The sequence below is a fragment of the Crinia signifera genome, chromosome 8 (assembly GCF_055691185.1).
Source record: "Crinia signifera chromosome 8, ASM5569118v1, whole genome shotgun sequence".
In the NCBI taxonomy this organism is placed as follows: domain Eukaryota; kingdom Metazoa; phylum Chordata; class Amphibia; order Anura; family Myobatrachidae; genus Crinia; species Crinia signifera.
In genome coordinates this window covers 135,758,429-135,780,728 of record NC_139224.1, presented here as the reverse complement: position 1 = coordinate 135,780,728, position 22,300 = coordinate 135,758,429, and the positions used below count along the sequence as shown (strand labels likewise).

The 22,300-nt window shown below is 46.5% G+C and overlaps 1 protein-coding gene across 2 annotated transcripts in view; it reads right to left on the bottom strand.

Moving 5' to 3' along the window:
- ABL2 (ABL proto-oncogene 2, non-receptor tyrosine kinase) overlaps positions 1-21,550 on the bottom strand; it is a 68,559-nt gene extending 47,009 nt beyond the window's left edge. For both annotated transcript variants that reach the window (XM_083157224.1, XM_083157225.1), the window contains exon 1: positions 21,024-21,550. In XM_083157224.1, coding sequence (XP_083013350.1) covers positions 21,024-21,207 — 184 coding nt within the window. In that variant the 5' untranslated portion in view covers positions 21,208-21,550. The remainder of the gene's footprint in view (positions 1-21,023) is intronic.
- Between the last annotated feature and the right edge of the window lie 750 nt (positions 21,551-22,300).

The window sequence follows — 22,300 nt, the reverse complement described above, 5'->3', positions numbered from 1 at the left end:
GTCTAGGGCGGATGCATCCCACACGTGACTGAAGAACCTCAGTCTTGCCCCCACCGCGGGAAAATCCTGAGGTGGGAGTGGCCCGTCATGCAGCGGGCTTAGGTGTAGCTGCACTTGTGCTACGGTCTCTTGTAGCAGTAGTTGCTGCCTTCCTAGGCTTACCTCTGGCGCCTCTATTGGCGGTGGAGCCTCCCCTGGCCCTGGACCGGAATCTAGAGGTCTGAAAGGACTGCTGTGTACTCCCTGTTGAAGGGCGTCTTACCGGGGTGGAGGCTGATGGGAGGAATGTGGACTTACCAGCCGTAGCCTTTGATATCAGATCATCCAGTTCACTCCCAAAGAGTCTATCCCCTGTGAAGGGTAGGCGCTCTACACTGCGTTTTGAGTCTGCGTCAGCGACCCACTGCCGCAACCACAGGGCCCTGCGGGCTGACACAGCCATGGCCGAGTTCCGGGCATTAATTGCACCCAACTCCTTTTGTGCTTCGCACATCATCTTTGCTGTGTCCTGTATGTGGCGTAGCTTTTCAGCTACCGTAGGTAAATCCATGTCACCCAACAGGCCTTCTTGTATCTGGCCTGCCCATGTGAAGATGGCTTTTGCCATCCAGCAACTAGCAAGCACCGGGCGTTGGGATGCCCCGCTGGCTGTATACATAGCCTTTACTGTGCTATCTAGTTTTCTATCTACCGCGTCCTTTAAGGTAGAGGTACCCGGGACTGGGAGCACCACCTTTTTTGAGAGGCGGGACACCGAAGCGTCCACTACAGGGGGTTCCTCCCACACCTTTCTGCCCGTGGGGTCAAAGGGGAAGGTGGATTTAAAATGTTTGGACAATGTAAAACTATCTCTGGATTTTTCCAGGCAGCTTTAAACACCTCTTCTAAATCAGACTGTTCAGGGAAGACTATGTCCTGCCTTCTGTGTGACACAAAGAATGGGTCACCCTCAACTGGTGTGGCTAGAGGTAAATCTAGTACTTCTCTAACAGCAAGGACCAGGTTTTCAGTACCTTGAATGCTAGACTGAGACGCCTGTGAATCTACAATATCATCCGCGTCACCATCGCCATCACCATCGTACATATCAGAGTCAGGTGCCACGGCCTCAAGTGCCCTCTTGCGGGACACCCCCCTGGCATGGGTGTAAGAACATCCACCCTTGCTGACAGGACCTTTAAATTCTGCTCGACTTGCTTAGTCTGTAAATTATTTGTCGCCAGCTGTGATGAGACAGTCTCTAACATGGCATTCATACCAGTAGCCCATGAAGGTTCCTGGGAGTCAGCCTGCGAGCTACTGCGCTGCGGAGACATGCTACTGAGCTGTGGTGACATACATTGTTCACATGCGACTTGTGAGGTAGAGCTAGGAGCAAACTTGTTGCTGCAAATCATGCAAGTTATCTTTCTCACCATGTTGGAGAAATAATACCCCCTTAACACACTGCAATCACGCTGAACACACGCACAGTGAATGTACAGTAAAATATATGTAGCTAACAATCTATGTGCAGAATCACATATATCTATATGACAGTGTAAAATTGCTTAATTAGCAGTGGGGGACTCAGAGTAAAATGGAGGACACCAGCACCCTGTAACCTGGACTATCGATTAGATAGAAAGGCGTTTATGCACAGACACAATATTAACAATACTGTGTGCTGCTATCTGTGGCTTAAAGCACACAAGAAGCGCTATCCAGCGCTATACTTGCTGTCTCGGCTGAACGATCTCTCTCCCTTCAAGGCTGCGCTGAGGAGTGATCTCCGCTCTGCTGTAATGGCGCCAACAGCATGAGAAGAAGCAGGAAGCAGTGTACAGGCGCGCTCAGGTCCCGCTCTGAGCTAAGCCCCGCCCCTTGCAATGGCGTCCGGGCTATACTAATATTTATACTGGCGCCTGGTAACCCTTTAAAAAGGATTGACCCACATAGCGGTATATGCCCTGGTGGTCCAGTGGCAATGCCTGGCATCCAGTGTCGGCATGGCTGCAGTGTTAAAACATCTGCGCGCGGTCCCTGTGCAGGGCCATCGCGCCGCCATTGCCGTTATGCCGCACGCAAGACCGGCGTCCCCACTGAGGGGACCCGGTTAACACTCACCACCGACGTTTTCAGGCTGAGCCAGGGGTGTGCGGCAGCTGGGGGTGTGCTCGCTGCAGCGCAATGCCCGCGGTAACAGCTGGGGGTGTGCTCGCTGCAGCGCAATGCCCGCGGTAACAGCACCCACTCAGGTCGGTGGACCTGCAGCAGGGATCAGCTCGGTTCCTTGAAAGGCCTGCAGCAGTCCCTACCCCGGCTTTCCTCGTCGCAGGGAAGCTGTTAAGCCCAAACAGCAACCCGAAAATAATAAACTAAAACAAATTGAAGAAAAACTCTCTGGAGCTCCAGGAGTGTGCATCCTCTCCTGAGGGCACATTTTCTAAAACTGGCTAGTAGGGGGATATAGAGGGGAGGAGCCAGCACACCCTGGTTGAAGAAAATATTATGTGCCTGTCTCCTGTCGGATACCCTCTAATCCTAAGGTCATAAGACCTCAGTACCCCATCCTGAATGAAGGTAAAAAGTGAAAAATAAATCTTGTCAACCTTTTTCATTGTCGACCATAGCCATGTCAGTGTTTTGCATGTGCCGTTTAATCGTGGGGATGCCGTGAATGGGGGGGGGGGGGGGGGGGGAGGGAGGTGCATACCCAACATGACTCTCTCCAGGAGGGACACATTGCTCTGTTTCTGGACATTCTTCTTAATTTATGGATTACCATCACATGTGCTTAAACACCTTTCTTATCAATTACCCTGTTTAAAATGACAGGTGATGACAATCATAAATTAAGATGGAAGTCCACAAACAGAGCATTCTGTCCCTCCTGGATAGGGTCATGTTGCGAGGTATGGAGCGCTCACTTGGTGTGTCTGGTGTGTAGCTGTGTCTTTGTTGTGTAACATGGAGAGGCAGAGGGTGTCTGGCACTGTCTGTGGGCTCACTGGGCTGGTTCTCTGTCATGTGAGTCAGTCATGTGAGTCAGAGGCTCCACCCAGGGTTATAGCTCCAGACACACTTTGAGTGACAGATGTAGCCAAATATATAAGAGACACACATATATATATATATATACACAGTTCACAATATGCCGGCACTCCGTCGTCACTAATCAGCTGGGCTGGGTGCACTTTAAATAATCCATACAACCTTGTCCAATAGAAAAGGCACTCCAGACGTTTTTTTTCCAAAACAAAGCTGTTTACTCCAGCGTGGATATCACCACTGGAGTAAACAGCTTTGTTTTGGAAAAAAACGTCTGGAGTGCCTTTTCTATTGGTCAAGGTGATATATATATATATATATATATATATATATATATATATATATATATATATATATATATATATATATATATATATATATATATATATATATATATATATATACACATATATACACACACATATACATATACACACATACATATATACACACACACACACACACACACTATAAGCGACACATTCATGTTTTCAATACTACACAAGTTTAAAAATTAAAGGAAATTCCCTCTCTGACAGCAGGAAAATCCTTAATATTCGGAAGGGATTGAATGCAAATGAACCATTTCCTAAGCATTGCAGACACCAACACAGCATGCAGTCTGCCGTACACTATAAATGGCTGTGTGCTGTTACCGGCCCCTGCCGCAGTACGGGCAGAGAGATCACAAGCCCCTGCTAGGTGTTACAGACACCATTTAGCATGCAGTGTAGTGTGATCTATGGATCTACATTGTGCCCATAGCAAATCTGGAAATGCTTTTCTGGGTACTATGTAACATAGCAGAGAATGGGAAGTAGGTCACTACACAGAGAACCCCAGCTGCATCCACTTAGACATTCCAAGCTCCACCTTCACCCAGCATCTTCAAAACCATATTTTATTAATCTTATAAAGCTGGAGGCTTCCATTTGGCGGTTACCGAGTCCAATCATTGTCTGTCACGAGAGTACTCTCACAATAGCTAATATTAATGCAGCCGGCACTTTCATATGTGACCACCGCAGTTATGGAAACACTCAGAGCTAGTGGTCACCAAACCAGACATGCTCACCCAGCACATGGCAGCTAAAGGCATATTCAATTGTGTGTGGAGTTCAGAAAAACCCTGTGGTTCTGAGTTTTCCCACAACTGCAAGATTTTTCCTATTTTCTATTGCAGGAGAGAAAATGAGCTTTGGTGATCCACCACATTTATTTACTCACCGGTCCAGAGCAATACCAATAGATTGTTGGGACTTTGGAACCCCCATGGACCCCGCCCCCACCAATGACCATTGAAAGTTTCCAATAAGCTTAATTACTCACCTTCTGCAGCACTGTCTTCCTCCTCCACATGACAGAGCGGCTGAACAAGTACCCGGGATTCCGTGGCTGCATTTCTTTGCACCATGGAATTTTGAACACAAAAAACCCACAACCACTTTTATTTAATCGAATACTGCCGGTATACTGTAAGGCAGGGCTTGACAAATCTTTCTAAAATCTAGGAGCCAGGACAAAAGTTTAGGAGCCAAAGTAAATTTGTCTCTCTCTCCCCCCCCTCCCAGCTACAAGAAAGCTGGGTACAATCCTATGTCCCATCACGTGGTTACTGCTGGCCAATAAACTGCTTAAAAAAGTTCCTGCAGCCTTCGAGATCGAGAGGTCTCATCTTATGTACTTTTGTATTATGTAATGTGCGCTTGCAGGCGGTTGACAAGAGGTCAAGTTAGGGGGATAATGCTCTGCTGATCGGGAGTGATCAGAAAAATGTATAACCAGCTTATATATGCTCTACCAACCTGAGCTGACAGTAAAGCAGAAAAGACCCTCGTGCCACAGGAGAAGTCACCGGGTATGGGTAAAAACCGGACCAGGACAAAACCGCCGGACCTGACATCAAACTCTGCATTTTTGAGCTTGTAGCGTCCGGTCCGGGGGGTGTCCTGTCTGGGGGGTGTCCTGTCTGGGGGTTCTGCCTGTGACACCTGTCACCAGGTAGAGGAGGAGGGGTAGAATAAAGTCTCCCTGTATGGTCCGGGCATGTAGCAAAAACCGGACGGTCCGGACCAAAGGGGGAGGCTGTAATCTCCCCTTCCCCATGTCCCTGATGATAGCTATCACAGGGACCCCCCCCCGGACAAGACACCCCCCGAACAGGACACCCCCCGAACCGGACCCTATAAGCTCCGGACTGCAGATTTTGATGTCCTGTCCGGCGGTCCGGAGTCTAGTCCGGTCCGGTTTTTACATAGTCCCGAAGTCACCTGTTTGCCTCTTCACTGCACTAAGGATGGATACGTGCTTGTCCAATCCTCAGGTGGTCAAATTCCAAATCCTACAGCTTCCTACAGCAGACCTGCTCACATATTTCACATCCAGTCCATGCCTATAAACCTGTGCCCCCAGGTTCATTACCCAGCCCCGGACCTGGATCCCATCATATTATACAAGGGGAGGGGGGACCCGTGTATAATCTGCCACTGTCTGTGCACCTCCTTGAACCCTCCTGCAGCTGTCCTTTTTAATTGAATGTATATGTGGCTTGAGAGCCTTAACTGAGGGAGCGGGCAGCGCTGCCGCTCCACTTTGGTAAATGAGGACTGAGGGGGAGCGGGCAGCACTGGCTAGTGAGGACTGAGAGGGAGCGGGCAGCGCTGCTGCTCGGTCAGAGGGGGGGGGGGGAGAAGAGGAGTCCGGCAGCGCTGGCGCTGGCTAGTGAGGACGGAGGGGGAGAGGGCAGCGCTGCTGCTCGGTCAGAGGGGGGGGGGAGGAGAAGGGGAGTCCGGCAGCGCTGGCTAGTGAGGACGGAGGGGGAGAGGGCTGCGCTGCTACTCGGTCAGAGGGGGGGGGGAGAAGGGGAGTCCGGCAGCGCTGGCGCTGGCTAGTGAGGACGGAGGGGGAGAGGGCAGCGCTGACGCTGCTCAGTCAGAGGGGGGAGAAGGGGAGTCCGGCAGCGCTGGCTAGTGAGGACGGAGGGGGAGAGGGCAGCGCTGCTACTCGGTCAGAGGGGGGGGGAGAAGGGGAGTCCGGCAGCGCTGGCTAGTGAGGACGGAGGGGGAGAGGGCAGCGCTGACGCTGCTCAGTCAGGGCGGGGAGAGAAGGGGAGTCCGGGCAACGCTGGTTAGTGAGGGGGAGAGGGCAGCGCTGACGCTGCTCAGTCAGGGGGGGGGGGGGAGGAGAAGGGGAGTCCGGGCAGCGCTGGTTAGTGAGGACGAAGGGGGAGAGGGCAGCGCTGACGCTGCTCAGTCAGGGGGGAGTCCGGGCAGCGGTGGTTAGTGAGGGAGAAGAGGGAGAGGGCAGCGCTGCCGCTGCTCAGGCAGGAGGGGGAGAAGGCCAGGGGAGTCAGGCACCGCCCACGACTAGATTCTGCTTCCTCCCTCCCTGCAAAAAAATCTGGTCGCCAGGAAGCAGAATCTGGTCGCCATGGCGACCTGGCCCCCGGGATTTGTCGAGCCCTGCTGTAAGGGGTGTATATACTCGGGGTAATGCCAATTTGGCAATATCCCACAGGTAATTGAATATGCCTTTTAGATCAGTCTACTTTTAAAGTTCATACACCTTACATTTCAACCAGTACCTATGTACAAAACATATTTGAAGTAAAGGTGATTCAGTCATTGGGTGTCCGGATGGGCGACAGCCAATAGGTGACACTTTTTTTTACTTTTTGAGGATTTTCGTTTTTTTACTTTTTTCATACTTTATCATCCACATAGACTCCGATTGGGAACAGTAAATGTGTAGGACACAACAAGGAACATGGCTGAAGCACGGCGAGCCATACACTAAATAGGGGTCCATGTTTTCAGGTGCCGACATTGACACAAAAAGTGAACTAATGTCAACCTTAAGTTATACCACGTCCCATTCATTGTTCTTTAACTAAGGAGTCATGCATGCAGTATAAATCTAGTCAGTCGGTAGTGACGTGAGGGTCCGTACATCGCCGGGGGCCATACACACAGATTGATCCATGCTTAATTTCTAAGCGATCTAGCCAGATCACTTAAGGCCCCCACATACAGCACGATATTCAGGCATTTTCTGAGCGATTCTAACAAATCGCTCAGAAAATGCCTGAAGATGCATGTAAATCGCTGTGTATATAGCCCACACAGCGATTTACATGCGCGCACCCGCCGTTCTGAATCTGTCCAAGATTCAGAACGGACGGGCTGTACAATTCAGAGCAGTCGCTCAGAAAGCTCCTGCTCATCTCCCGCATGTGTGGCTGCGGGCAGATGAGCAGGGCCGAGCGACTGCAGACCCGCCGCACCCCGCGCCGCAGAACCCCTGACCCCCCTCCCCCACCAGCTGTAGCACCCATCGCCACCCCCACCTCACCTCTCCTCTCGGCGGCAGCGCGGCGGACATGTTAAAAAAAAATAATTTAAATTTCAAAATGGCCGCGGCCAGCCAATCACGGCTCGCCGCGTCATTGCCCCGCCCCCTAGAGCTGGCTATATTAGCCAGCTCGAGACGGGTAGGGGCATTCAGTCCGACAGCGGAGAAGGAGAGAAGAGCTCCTGAAGTCCTGGGAGGCGCGGCCAATGCAAAAGAGCTTAAAAGGCCGCCGCCCCCCAGGTGAAGAACACAGATGAAGAGGCAGAAGCCCTGGGAGGCGGCAGCCATGCAAAAGAGCTTAGGCGGCTGCCGCCCCCAGGTGAAGATGCCGCAGAAGCCCTGGGGGGCTGAGCTCCCCTGGGTGAAAAAAGAAGAATCAGATTAATAAAATATTTTAAAACCAGTGTTTGTGTGTTTTATTTTAATATTTCCTTTACAGGGGGGCTATAGGTACCGGTGGGCCTTTAATGCCCCACATGCTGGTACCTGTGGTTCTCCCAAGTACCAGCATGTGGGGCAGGCTTGCTGGGACCTGTAGTCCTACTGTAAAAGACAATATTACTGTTAAACAAGCTATCAACCCTGCACCCACCGCCCAGGGGTGCAGGGGATAGCCCTGGGCTGCAGCCCAGGCCTGGGGTGCCCTGGAGAGGGTGGACCCCCTTATTTGGGGGGTCCCCACCTCCCCAAAAACTCCCGGCCTGGGCTGACTAGTTAGGGTGGGTAATGCTTTGGCCACGGGACACCATCAAGCGTGTCCCCTGGCTATGGCATTACACCCCCTGCTAGTGGAGCCTGGTGCTGGTCTCCAAAATACGGGGGACCGCTATTCATTTTGTCCCCCCCGTATTTTGGAAACCAGGGCCAGCTCAAGAGCCTGGTGCTGGTCCCCAAAATCCAGGGGACCCCACGCACTTTGTCCTCTGGATTTTGGGAACCAGGACCACTCAAAAAGCCCGGGGCTGGTCATGCCTTCGGGGGGGAACCAATGCCATTTTTTTATTTTACAAAATTATTGTCTGTATGACAGGACGAGACGCTGGACCCCGGACTTGGTAAGTATTTTTTTTTTATGTCCGTTCCCACTGTACCACCAATGTTTAAAAGTTTGCATATGGGGGGAGTCGGTCGGTGCAGGGGGAACCACTAGCCACCAATGATTAACTTTTTTTTTTTGGGGGGGGGGGGGGGGGGGCAATATTAGGGGGAGGTGAAAGAATACTTATTAAAGAGTAATAAGTAATGTTCAGTAATAATAACATTTTTGTGATGAAGTGCAGTGTTGTACTTCACTTTCTGTGACAGATTTGAAATCTCCCGTGCTGAATCTCCCAATTTGAATCTCTGACACAAATCTCTCTGTATGTGGCTCATTGTCTGAAATGAGCCACAAGAGTGAAATCTCTTGTGCTGAATCTCCCGTTATGTATCTCTGGCACACATCTCTGCGTATGTAGGGCCCTTAAGAAAAGGGTCGGCATTCGTCCCATATGTATGCCCCATTAGTCCCGATCTGCTCCTACCTCCAATCTCTGTCTTCACAGCTCCCTCTGTCCATATCCAGCAAGTGTGAAACAGATCATTTTGGTTCCACTTTCTGTTAAGGAGTAATTTGGCCCATTGAGTGGCCTCTAGTGGTCACATTTGAAAACCAATGTAGTTCCTCTTCCCTGCCTGGGGTGTCACTGTCTTTTCTGGTGTTTCTAGCACAGGTCTGGTTTGCATATCATTGCTGATACACAGGCCACACTGTGCTAGAAGCACTATAGCAGACAGAGACACCCCAGGCAGAGAAGAGGAACTGCATGGGTTTTCAAATATGGCGGGTGCTAGAATGAACACACTATATATATATATATATATATATATATATATATATATATATATATATATATATATATATATATATATATATATATATATATATATATATAGATTGCCGACACTATAGAGACATTGGATTTACGATACACACAAGACTTCCTGCTAATACATGCGAATTCCAGGTATTACTGAACACCAACGTTTACACTACGACAGCCACTATACTGAACAATCTGGGTGCTACAGGGTAAACAGATTTCTGTCATGTAATCTAAGAATAGGCTTGAGGCTGAATCTAGTTATGGGGCTCCTTCCGAAAGCTCTGGCCGGGTAAACATCTAACAACGCAGAATGAATCATCGCTCTTCTACATATTCTTCAAACACAACCCCCACAGGCAGTTTCTGATCACATTACTTCTAATAGGACTGTAACGTACCCCTAGGCTGTAGGAGCGTCTCTTCCTGCCTTCACACAGGAGGACGACCATTCCAACATACAAAGCTTATGCCATGATATCGTTCTGTATATATGCCATGATAATAGTTCTGTATATACTGTATGCCATGATATAGTTCTGTATATACTCTATGCCATGATATAGTTCTGTATATACTGTATGCCATGATATCCTTCTGTATATATGCCATGATATAGTTCTGTATATACTGTATGCCATGATATAGTTCTATAGCCTGACAACAAATATACAGCATTTCTGGTCCTATTGGAACATCAAACACAGAAGACAAATGTGCTTCTAGCTGTTCAGGGTCAAGCGTCAAAACCTGTAAAATGAATGACAGAATAACCTGAATGTATTAAAAGAAATAAACCCTGAGCAGCGACGTGTATTCACCCAGATAAAATGAACCATACTGAATATCCCGTTTGATACCATGAGGAGGTGTATTCGCTTGGATGCACCTATCTAGAAGATCGGTGATGTCTAGATCAACAATGACTTGGTCAGCCGCAACCAGACACCTAAACATAGACATCAGTGTCTAGACCAACAGTAACAGAAAATAGACAAGAGCAAAGGGTCGACATGAATTTGTCCACATAGGCCAATGTGGACACCGTATGTGTACCGCGTCCAGTCGCATTTGTCGAGCAGCTACGCTCAGCACACTATTTCATTCTCCCTCTATGTCCACTGGGGTGGTAAAGTCGGTTTAAAAAATAAAATAAAAAAATAGGAAAAACTGTAGACTATGTTCCTTTCAACCTTTTGCTTGTGACGACCCAACAATGTCGATCGAGTGTATGCAAACGATTTTTAGGTGTCTAGCTAGTCGCTGTTGACCAAGTCATTGTCAAACTAGACATCGTCGATTGGATACACTTGCATACAGTGACAAGCCTAGCAAACAGCTACACCCACTGTAAGGGCAGCCATCTTTCTAACATTTTCCAACATCATGGTCAATTATCATCGTGCATTATGGTGCACACAGAGATCTCTGACCAAATTCACAGCATGAGTGGCTACCAAACAATATACAAGCTTCTGGAAAGATACCGCCTAGACCTTAACATGGGTACAATTGACCACACAGTATTGCAGTGCTCTATTAATGAAAACCCACCCTGTTGCTCTATGTTTGGGAAATCTGAGCCACTAGAATGCACAGAGCAGCCTGTGTTTGCGCTTTTTACCACTTCTTAGCCAATAAACATTTCAGATAAATTCACAAATTTAAAAAGGTCTAATTATTATCAGTTTCTTATATAGCGCACACATATTCCGCAGCGCTTTACAGAGAATAGTTGAACATACCATACATATATACATATATATATATATATATATATATATATATATATATTTCCTACCACATGTACACGCACACACAGACATTCTAGGGTTAATTTTTGTTAGGAGCCCAATAACTTACCAGTATATTTTTGGATTGTGGGAGGAAACCCACGCAAGTACGGGGAGAATATACAAACTCCGCACAGTTAGGGCCATGGAGGGAATCGTACCCATGACCTCAGTGCTGTGAGGCAGTAATGCTAACCATTACACCGTCCATATGGTCTATCAGCCTTAAGGGGCTGATGTTGCAGAGTGATGCTAGATGGCTCAGCATACAGTGATGTGTCAGCCATGGGTGCAGAGCGATCTGTCAGGGCCAGTGCTCTCCAGTGAGAACACTGGCGATCTAACTAGATTTATCTTGCATGCATGACCTACATCGCCCGGCGATAGGCCCCTACACACGGAGCGATGTCGGGTCATTCTTTAAGCAATCAAATTAAGTCAGAACGCTTAGCAAATAACACAAAACCGCTAGGTGTGTAGGCCCCATTACACACAGATCTTCCCTCCTGCCTTACAAGACTAAAGGCGCCCATAGACGGTCCGTTCCTGGGCCGTCCGTTTAGTACTATGCGATGCGCGCTCCCGCACATCACATAGTACGGTACAAAAAGTATGTGCTGCACATACTTTTTGTACTAGCTAAACTTCACATCGGATCGCATTGCATGCACACCGCATGCACTAGGCATGCGATCCGATGCGAAGCGTGCTTTATGTGACCCGAACGGATCCGTTTAACGGACCGTGTATGGGCCCCTTAAGTCTGGTGCACTTGGGCATGATAATATGCAACCACCCTCTGCTGTACTAACGACTGAATTTCGGCCATCACTTTAAAACAGGAGCTGAACGTGTTCGAAAACAACTGAATTCCCGTTTGAAGGATTTGGAAAACAGACACTTCCCAGTGCTAGAAACTCATGTACGGTGAATCATAAAGAACAGCACCTGGTACATACAGCTGGTCTCTCAGATGTAGGCTAACCAGACACTCCATTCACAAAGCTCTTCTAGATGTAATATCATTGGTCAGAGAACATTTTTACGGCTAGTGGATTAATCCTTAGTGCAATGATCAAATTAACAAACTCCACTTAATCATTCTACAGACATTTCCAAACGTTTATCAATTGAGATTTTCCTGGTGAAGTTTTAAACAAGGTCACAGGGAACACTGGATGAATCCTCCCTTCGGTAATGCAGAGCCACGGGAACACATCCTTGCTAATTATTCCAGCCTCAAAGCACTTTGTAACCTGGAGAGCAGCTACAGAGAACCACAATACCACCTGGGTATTAGACCTTGCGCCTAAGCCAACTGAAAAGGCTCAGACAGTCCATCAGTGGATCCTCTCTGTATACACTAAGTGCTATTGTGGTAAGGTCCTCCCAAGCCCTTTACTTCCACTCAGCTAGATGGAGGTCATTGCTTTATATAAGAATGTGGCAACAGGGCATATTTAAAAAAGAATAAAAAGCTCTGAACCATAAAGTTATTTCAACGACAGTACATAAAATGGACACTACAGTATGTTTAATTTGGGATTGCCATCACAAAGAACTGCCAACATTACTGTATAACAGTATATAATTAGATATATCTAATATCTGTAGATATGCAGCAAAAAAAACTGACATTGTAATTGGTTGCTTTGTTTTGGAGTTATATAGCAAAGTGCCTGCCTTCCATTTGTGATGCATCACCATTGTGCTCTGGTAAATGTGACAGTTTGGGAACTCTCCATGTGCACCTGCTCTGTGGTCTGGAAATTGTGACAGCATTTGCAGCCATTCACAAGCAGGGATTGTTAGAAATTCAACTCCTAAGGCTGGGGCCCACACATAGCGGCAATGGTGAACGGGACCTGATTGGACGGAAGGAGCACACACAAAGACTCCTATGTGGCTGCCCAAACATATGCGGTGGGGCCGCAACCGCCATGGCCAACCGGATTTCAGGGCAAACACATACATTTGAATATAGGCATGCACAAAGTGGCAGTGGCCACTGCAGATTCTGGTCACAACTTTGTGTGCAAACCCACACCGCCTCCTTCCGGCAAAGAGGGTCCCGCTGAATGTGACCTGCTTGGTGCCAGCCTAAGGGGGTGAAAAGGGGTAAAATGTTCCACCCAGCATGGTTGAAACCTGGCACATCAGCTAGTGTCATTAAATGCTAGAGGGTCCTCTCTACACCAATACTGCGAGTTTTATTAAGCTAACCACAGTCATGACCAAAGAAAAATAGTAACAAAAACAGTAAAACTAATAATAATGTCCTGTAGAAAAAAAAAAAAAGAATCTTTCAAGTATAAATTCAACAAAAAAAATTTCGGCATAAGAATGTAAATATTTAACCATAATTTATAAAAATACAGAAAAAGGAAAAGGCTAATTTTACTTTACACCCAGCATATTCGGCTGTGGCACAACCACAAAGCAAGCAGGCTAAACCTGCCCACACACACGTTCAAATATTTTAAATGACATGGCCATTTTCGACCAAATATAACGATCAATCCCCGGGTGCGTCGAGCTGAACAAAAAAGTGATCCCTCTTGGTGCCTAAACAGCACTCTCTCAACCCATTCGGGTTTAGAAATGCAGAAGCCATCACTGCATCCTTTGCTAAGTAACCATGGTACTCCCATCTGCTAGAGTACCACATTCCTAATAGCTATGCATTGCAGAGGACAGGAAGCTGGTCCCTTCACCAGATATGGATACTGGAGCTCTGCTGCCTTGTGACCTCTAATAGGTGAGTTCATACAATATGAACATTCACCCAACATAAAAAAATAATTCCGTGGACACACCCACCCTTGACAAGAGTTGTTTACAACTGTATGTACCTGCCTTTGCTAAATTAATGCAAGATATGTGGGTACTTGCAGAGAAACACTTGCAGTCAGGCACTTGTTGGTACAATACAATCCCTAGAATGACGTGCGTAAGTGAACTTGATTGTAGCACAGATTTTGCATTAGCTCTATTCTGCAAAAATCACATTACTGAAGCTGCCCATAGACTGTCCGTTCCCGGATGTCCGTTCTGTACTATGAGATGCGCGCTCCCGCGCATCTCATCGTACGGTACAAAAAGTATGTGCTGCACATACTTTTTGTACTAGCTGTTCATCACATCGCATTGCATGAACAAGGCATGCGATGTGATGTGTACTATTTAAGTCCCGAACGGATCCGTTAAACGGACCGTGTATGGGCAGCTTAAATCCTGAAGTGAATTAAGAGTAGGTAACTAATTATGGCATTAAATATCTACATAAAAATACTGCCAAATGGAACTGGATAATAGATCACAAACCCTGTTCTATCACTGGAAATGATATCTGAAATTGTCAGTTTCCCTTAAGTCTACTTCTGTGCTCATTAATTGCAATTAGTGATGCCAACCTGAGGGCATTTTCTCAATCTACATTTACTTATGAGGAGGGATGGGGCAGGCAGGCGTTGCGGCGGTCAGCAGGTGTTGCAAGTTATATGGCCACCGGGGAGGCAGTAAGCAGGGGGTTATGTGACACATGGATTGCAGCAGTAGGGAAGGAAGGGGGAGCACAGGTCGGGCGCCGCCGGGAGAGCAGGCAGCGAGACGGAGGGTTCTGGCGGTAGAGGTGCGTCTATGACCAAGTCACGCTGCACAAGCTGCACGCCGGGAGCAGCCGGGCAGTGTCTTAGCAGGTGTTCAGAAGCTGTATGCGCAGTCTAATCCCAAAATACCGGGATTGGAGTATCCCGGACATTTTGGGGCCAAATCCAAGGATCCCGCCGATCCCCAACCGGCCACCCTAATTGCAATGAGGAATATAGATATAATTTTTCTTTATGATGTGCAGTACACCCAAAAAATAGCATATGCAAATTCTGGAAATAGTTAATTACACAGGCACGTCCGTAACTCACAAGTGCAAATGATTCTACTAAGAGGTGCCAAGAATTTGGCTGTTCCTTACCCAGTTGTATATCAACCTACGTATGAAAAGGAGTACCATTATCACCTGTTTGCTATGATTGGTTAGTCATATGCCTTACTATATAGTCCCTCAAAATCCCTGAATTTGTGCAAATGTACCTACAATAAATTATTGCAGTTTTAAAGGCAAAGGATGTTCACATTAAATATTGATTAGATTTAAATTCCTTGTCTGTTCATTCACTTTGGATTTTGTTAAATGATAAAAATAACCGATTATTCAATAGAACTTTAATATATATCTACATAATGGCAAACAGGCGGTTGGGGAGTCTGAAAAAGAGTGACTTTACTCAAGTTTCTGAGAAGACTGACCGCAACAATTTGCAAGAAGGCAATTTTGGCTCTAGTTTCTAAAAGGTGTCCACACACAGAGGTCAGATTTTGCCTGTTTTCATCCAATTCCAGCCCGATATAGGAGATGAAAACTGGCCAAATCGGACCGGTTTGACACCTGATCCGACCCAATATGCATTCCCCTGAGCATTGGATCGGATCCTGTAGGTCATACATGCATCTGAACAGGGCCATATTGTGCCATACCGCTGGCACACACCTATAGTCCATAGAGCAGGGAAACCCATTAATTTGAATGGGAGTTTTCAAATATCCTGCCACCCACCGCTACCACAGCCGGTTCACCACCGGCAGCTCCATGAGAATCAAGTCCCAAATTGTATACAGCCGTCCTGAGGTGCTGACGGGGAAGTTGAATGGAGATCAGGTCGGACTTGTCCCTTGGACAAGTCAGACCTGTGAATAGGGTCCTTAAATGTCCTGCGGGAGATCGAACTGGAAAATAACTGGAAAGCGACCAGTTGTGTAAGCGCACATTCTAAAGGGAACCAAATAAATAACATTTATACACAATAGAAGATCTCAAAAGGGGGCATTAAATTGTTTTTGGAGGAGTGATATTTCATGTTGATGATGGATGCGAGAGCCACAGGCACCCATTACTTAATGTGCATATTCCACACACACACACACACACACACACACACACACACACACACACACACACAAGGCCGTATTCAAATGTTTACGCTGACGGCAGCCATTAGAGGGTGGCCAACGGACCTCATTAAGGGCCTTATTCTAGTTCACTCTGACAAAATCCTTCTTAGATGGACAAAACCATGTGCACTGCAGGTGGGGCAGATGTTACTTGTGCAGAGAGAATTAGCTTTGGGTGGGGTTTTAATTTAAAGTGAGATCTATATTGCAGTGTACGAATAAAGCAGCCAGTATTTACCCTGCACAGAAACAAAATAACTCACCCAAATCTAATTCTCTCTGCACATTTTACATCTGCCCCCCTGCAGTGCAAATGGTTTTGTCCATCTAAGAAGGATTTTGTCAGAAAGAGTGAACTAGAATAAGGCCCTAAATGTAGAGCTATTTGGAGTGTGTCTGGCTGCCGACATTTCAGCTCGCACCCCACAGGAGTGGTGATCTTAAGTCTGCAAAAAGTCACACGCATGAGCGCTCGAACAGGACTTTTTTGGTGCGCCGATTAGTTTAGTTAGGTTTAGCCCTCACCCGACCTTAATTAGCACAAGCAACACACACACAAAAAAAAAAAATTATCAATTGCATATTGCCCCATGATCTCCTACCGTTTTAGATGGGAGAACAGGTGCAATATGACAAATATGGCATACCATGTTCAGCCGTGTGAGTAGGGCGCAGGCAGAAATAATGGTTGCCATGGCACTAGCACCCATCGTGAACACAACTGAAAAGTCCAGGATGCCCATTACTTACAGGTGCCCAAATTTAGTTTCCCCATAGGGTTAGTGCAGGTTTTTAGAAATGGAGGAGGGTTACCCACAGCAAACAAATCTAAAAAAATAATCAAATTGAATTTATAATTTAACTAGAAAATAATCTGACTGGGTGCTGTATCTCCACATGTCTAAAATCCCGCAGTTTAGTAAATATTCCTCAGTGTCTAATCCAGTCAAATTACCCAGTTGAAAGTGAATTTAGAAATATAGGTGAAAAAGAATAAAAATTATAAAAATACATTTCGGTGGTATATTTGAGGGCCAATGACTGGCAAACCTCATTCCGAAAATGCAATAAGCCTAGCTTTGGGTCGAGAAATTTTAATAAAACATTCAAAATCATAAAAAGAAAAACAAATTGAATTGTAATCAGCATGATGCAAATGTAAAACCTTGTGCTCACTATAAATCAACAGGAGTTTCTCAACACAAACAGCACATCTCCAGTTTCCATATAGCATAATGGGTCCGCATTCCCAAGCACTCAGGTCTGAAACTCCATTCTCTGCACATATTACTCATTAAAACAAAATTGCATACAATGTTCAGTGGTTTAGCTGCCTATAATGTATTGTGCGACACCAATGAAAAGCAATAGGAAAGAATTTCCAGAGAGGTTCCGGATGCCGGCGATATGAAAGCTGCTCTGTAAGGCTCGCAGTCACCACAGGGGAAAAAAAACAACAAAACATTATAAATAATATCGCTATACTAAATACATTCTGCTACAGCAATTCCCACTGTTGCAATTAAATGTTTAAGCTAAGTAAAACTAATGGGGCCTACACGTAGTGATTTAGGGGCATTTCCGCAATCTCACTTAAAAAAATGCCCCAATATCCCTACGTGTGTACATACATAGGGATACGCAGCCCTGTGCGTCGCTATGGCCCAGCGATTAATATCCAGCATTAAATCAGTCAGAACCAGTGTTCTCACCGAAGAACACTGTCCCAGACAGACTGCTTGGCACACAGCGCTGGCACATCACTGTCTGCCGAGCAATCTAATATCACTCAGCCCATCTCCCTGTGTGTAGGCCCTGTACCGTCAGTGAATGTGCGGTTTGATAGTAGCTCTGTTGTATTACTATAGTATATAATGGTATACAGTCAGTTTGTCAGTATTAACAATCTCTGCCTTCTATTGTTGACAGTTATGTCTATATGAAATGTTGATATCAGAATAAGGGTTATAGTTAGGGTTAGAGTTAAGGATAAAGCATTATCGATGGTTTAATGGTTAGCATTACAGGTGCCGGACGGGTTCCCGACAATCATTTACCCGACGTCGGGATCCCACTGTCAAAATGCCGACAGCCGGGTGCCCGACGGACACCCGCTATTTTCCCTCGTGGGGGTCCACGACCCCCATAGAGGGAGAATAGAATAGGTGGCTCGCGTAGCGAGTCACCGTGCCCGCAGCGTGGCGAGCGCTTTTTTGCGCTCGCTATGCTATCTGACTACGGGCAGTCGGGATCCCGACATTGGGATAATGACTGTCGGAGTCCCATACCACACCCAGCATTACTGCCTCACAGCACTGAGGTCACTGGTTCGATTCCCACCATAACCCTAACTGTGCGTTGTTTGTATATTCTCCCAGTACTTGCGTGGGTTTCCTCCGGGTACTCCGATTTCCTCCCACAATCCTAACAAAAATGAACCCTAGAATGTCTGTGTGTGTACATGTGGTAGGGAATATAGATTTTAAGCTCCAATGGGGCAGGGACTGATGTGAATGTTCAACTATACTCTGTAAAGCGCTGCGGAATATGTATGCGCTATATAAGAAACTTAATAAATAAATAAAAGCATTTTCAATATTCTGACCATTTAGACATGTTGAATGTTGACATTATGCTGGTGGTGGGATTTAATTGTTTTCTGCTATATGGCGCTCACTTTAGCAATTCAACTGTTGCCCCAAACATGTATGAGTGCCATGTGGGACACAAACACGTTTTTTCCTGCCATCTCCCAAGTGGGAAATTGAACTTTCAATGTGCCTAGCCGCTGTATGTGGCTAAACCCTGCCTATTTGAGCACAACAAGTGCAATAATGGGGGCCTGGAACAATTGAACTGCTCTGTTGGGCACCCATTCATTATTGCGGCATCCAATACCATAGAATTTCCCTATACAATATCAAAACTATATACAATAACTACTAATTTTCTGTTAACTCAGCTTCATGCATTAATATCTGTTGAGAAGTCAGCATTACACAATTGTTCTGTCTATGGAGATGCACAGCTCACACTGATTTTGCTTCACAAAGCAATCTGTATCATTTACATATTCCCCTATCACACCACACTTCAACCCCGGGTTATTGCCGGGTCAGCTCAGGTTGAGGTATGGTATGAAGGCACCAAGGAGGTGATTCAGGTTGGCTCGCAAAGCACATTTGGTTTGCTAATGGACAAAACCATGCTGCACTGCAGGTGGGGCAGATGTAACATGTGCAGGGAGTTAGATTTGGGTGAATTATTTTGTTTCTGTGCAGGGTAAATACTGGCTGCTTTATTTTTAACTGCAATAAAGAAATCAGTTTGAAGGACACACCCCACCCAAATGTAACACTATTCCATCAGCCATACTTGTATTGCACATCGTTTAGTCCATTAGCAAACCCAATGTGCTTTGTGAACCAACCTGAATCCCCCCCCCCCCCAAATCTTATATCCCGGGTCAACCAACCTGGCGATTCCACCCAGGAGATCAGAAGGTTTAAACCTGGGTCGTCCTGTGTATAATAGGCGACATGGGTTTAATGTGAAAATGCCAGACCTGGGGTCAAAATCCCAGGTGCAGCCCAGCATGCTGATCGGAAAACATAGCATACCCCTTTCACATGGCATCTTTCACCTGTGCATTTTCCGGGTCGAGGTGCAGTGTGAAAGCAGCAAAATGAATAACCTTGGTTGAGCAACCTGGGTTTAAAGAAGGGTTAGGTGTGAAAGGTCAGACCCCAGTTTGCCACGTGGAAGAGGTATAAAAGAAACAGTCTTTCATATAAAGAAACGCCATCCAAGCTCTTTTCCACTGCACCAGCATTTTATACTGCTCTTAAGCCTTCAATTTCCTGTAGCGATCATCCCACCACATTTCCAAGCAATTCTTCCATGGCTTAGTAAGTACATATAGAATACCATTTAAGAATGCAGATGTAATGAGGCAACAGACCTAATAAAATATCAAATGAAACAAAACACAACAGAAACAGATAACTTTTTCACAGCCTCTATCAATGGGTGTATAAACATAGGAAGTAACGACAGTCAGCGAGGATATTAAAAAGCACCACAACATGTTGTGTACAGATCGCCCTCCAAGTCTTTGTACTTTTCTTTATGACATGCCGCTATTACATCCAGATGTACCAATCCCTCCTGTGCATAGAAGCAACACAGGGGCATGACAAAGAACGAATGGTCCACAAATCCTAGTCTGTCCTGATGACGGGGGAGACCCCGAAACGTTGACGACCTGACTGAATAAACCAGTCCACCTTTCACCCTACAAAAAGTCCCTGAGTGCCCATTCTTCTACCTGTATCTACAAGGTCCCTATTGCTGGCACCGGGGCATGCTACCCTCTTTTGGATTTACCCAAGTCCTGCAGTGCCGGTCCTCACCTCTGCATATGTGTGTATGTATATATATATATATATATATATATATATATATATATATATATATATATATATATATATATACACACACACACACACACACACATAAATACACACACTTATTATTTAAATGTGTTGCCACGGTCCATAAACTATAATATACTATACTCGTCCAATCGGTAAAATCGGTTCGCACATTATACATCTCTGTGTTTACTTAAAAGGCTCCTCTATTTTTACAAAAGTGACAGCCCGTTCCTTCAATCCTTTCTGTTGTTCATAGATTGGGGAAATGTGTGTGTGTGTGTGTATGTATATATATATATATATATATATATATATATATATATATATATATATATATATATATATATATATATATATATATACATATATACACACACACACACACACACACACACACATACACACACATATACATACACACACATATACATACACACACATATACATACACACTGTACACATACGTGTACCTATGACACTGTGTTTCGCTGTCTCTCTCTCTAAACTGTATATCTCCATATACATCACATTAGCCGGGCAATTACCGTGCTGGGTGAATATGTTGAAGCCGGTCTCCGGGTTGCTCCTCCCGGTTGTTTCCCTCCGGCGACCACCGACTCCGGTTCCGGGGAGGTTGCTGAGTTTGGCCCCGGTGTTCCGGCTACCTCTGGGCGGTGGCGGTCCTCCACCCGGTGTCTCACCTCCAACGCGGCCTACCTGCTGGCCCATCCCCGGCCTTTCGTTAGCTGCTTGTCCGCCGCTGCCGCAGGGATGGCCCAAGGCGAGCCGGTTACATCCCTTCCGCAGCCGATGCTGTCAGATCCGGGCCTCCTTAGGCAGCGCCGACACACCCTATGCCTGGGTCCTGCGAGCGGACTCCCCACTGCGTCCACAGCCGGGCTGCGGCTCTCGGGTCCCCGATTCACGGGCTCTGGCTCCGCGCCTCCGCCGCAGCCCAGGCCGCCGCCATATTAACCAGCGAGAAGCGACAGCTCGAGCCCAGAGCGGCTCCTGTCACCAAAGAGGAGCTGGAAGAGCGCCCCCCTCGCATTGAAGCCGCGACGCCCTGAACAAAGATGGCGGTGTGGTGACATTCCATGCAGTTACTAAGACATTGGTTCCCCTGGCGCCTCCTTTAGAAGTACAGTGCCAGAGGCTAGGGCTGCGTGGGCTGTGTGCTATGGAACCGTTCAGTTATAGTACAAAGGGTGCAATGCTTTGCTAGGCTGTATGTTATGAAATGATATCTGCTGCAATGATCATAATAATATATAAGCTTCATATAATATATAACCAGTTACCACTTCTTTGAAATATCCAGTTTACTAGTCTCCATATTCTTGTTTTATTTTTCTTGGGCCAAATTGTATGACATTTACTTACAATTCATAACTGATGCGTGGTAGCATGCCCATCAGATAGCGTCTAAAGATTGTCAGGACTGCAACAAAGATTTATCATATCCTGGGGTAGTGAATTAGATTGCATGTGATACATCCAGTGGCAGTTTTTACCTATGTGCAGGTAGTCCAATTGGGAGGTGTTCCCTTCCTCTGGGACTGGCAGCCCGGGCTGCCATAGGCAGAGAGCTGGCTTCCTGTAAGAAGACACTCCCTGCTTTACAGTGCAGGCCTAACCAGATTATATGGGCTGCAGGCAAGCCACCTTGCACTAGGGGACTGGGTAAAAAAAAAAAATTAAAAGTCTTGAAACTGTAATGCTGGTCCAGATTCCCGCAGCAACCTTAGCCATAGCGGTGACAGCAGAACACGTCACCCTCCATCCCCATATGGGGAGTCTCCTCTCCAAGATTCTCTCAGAG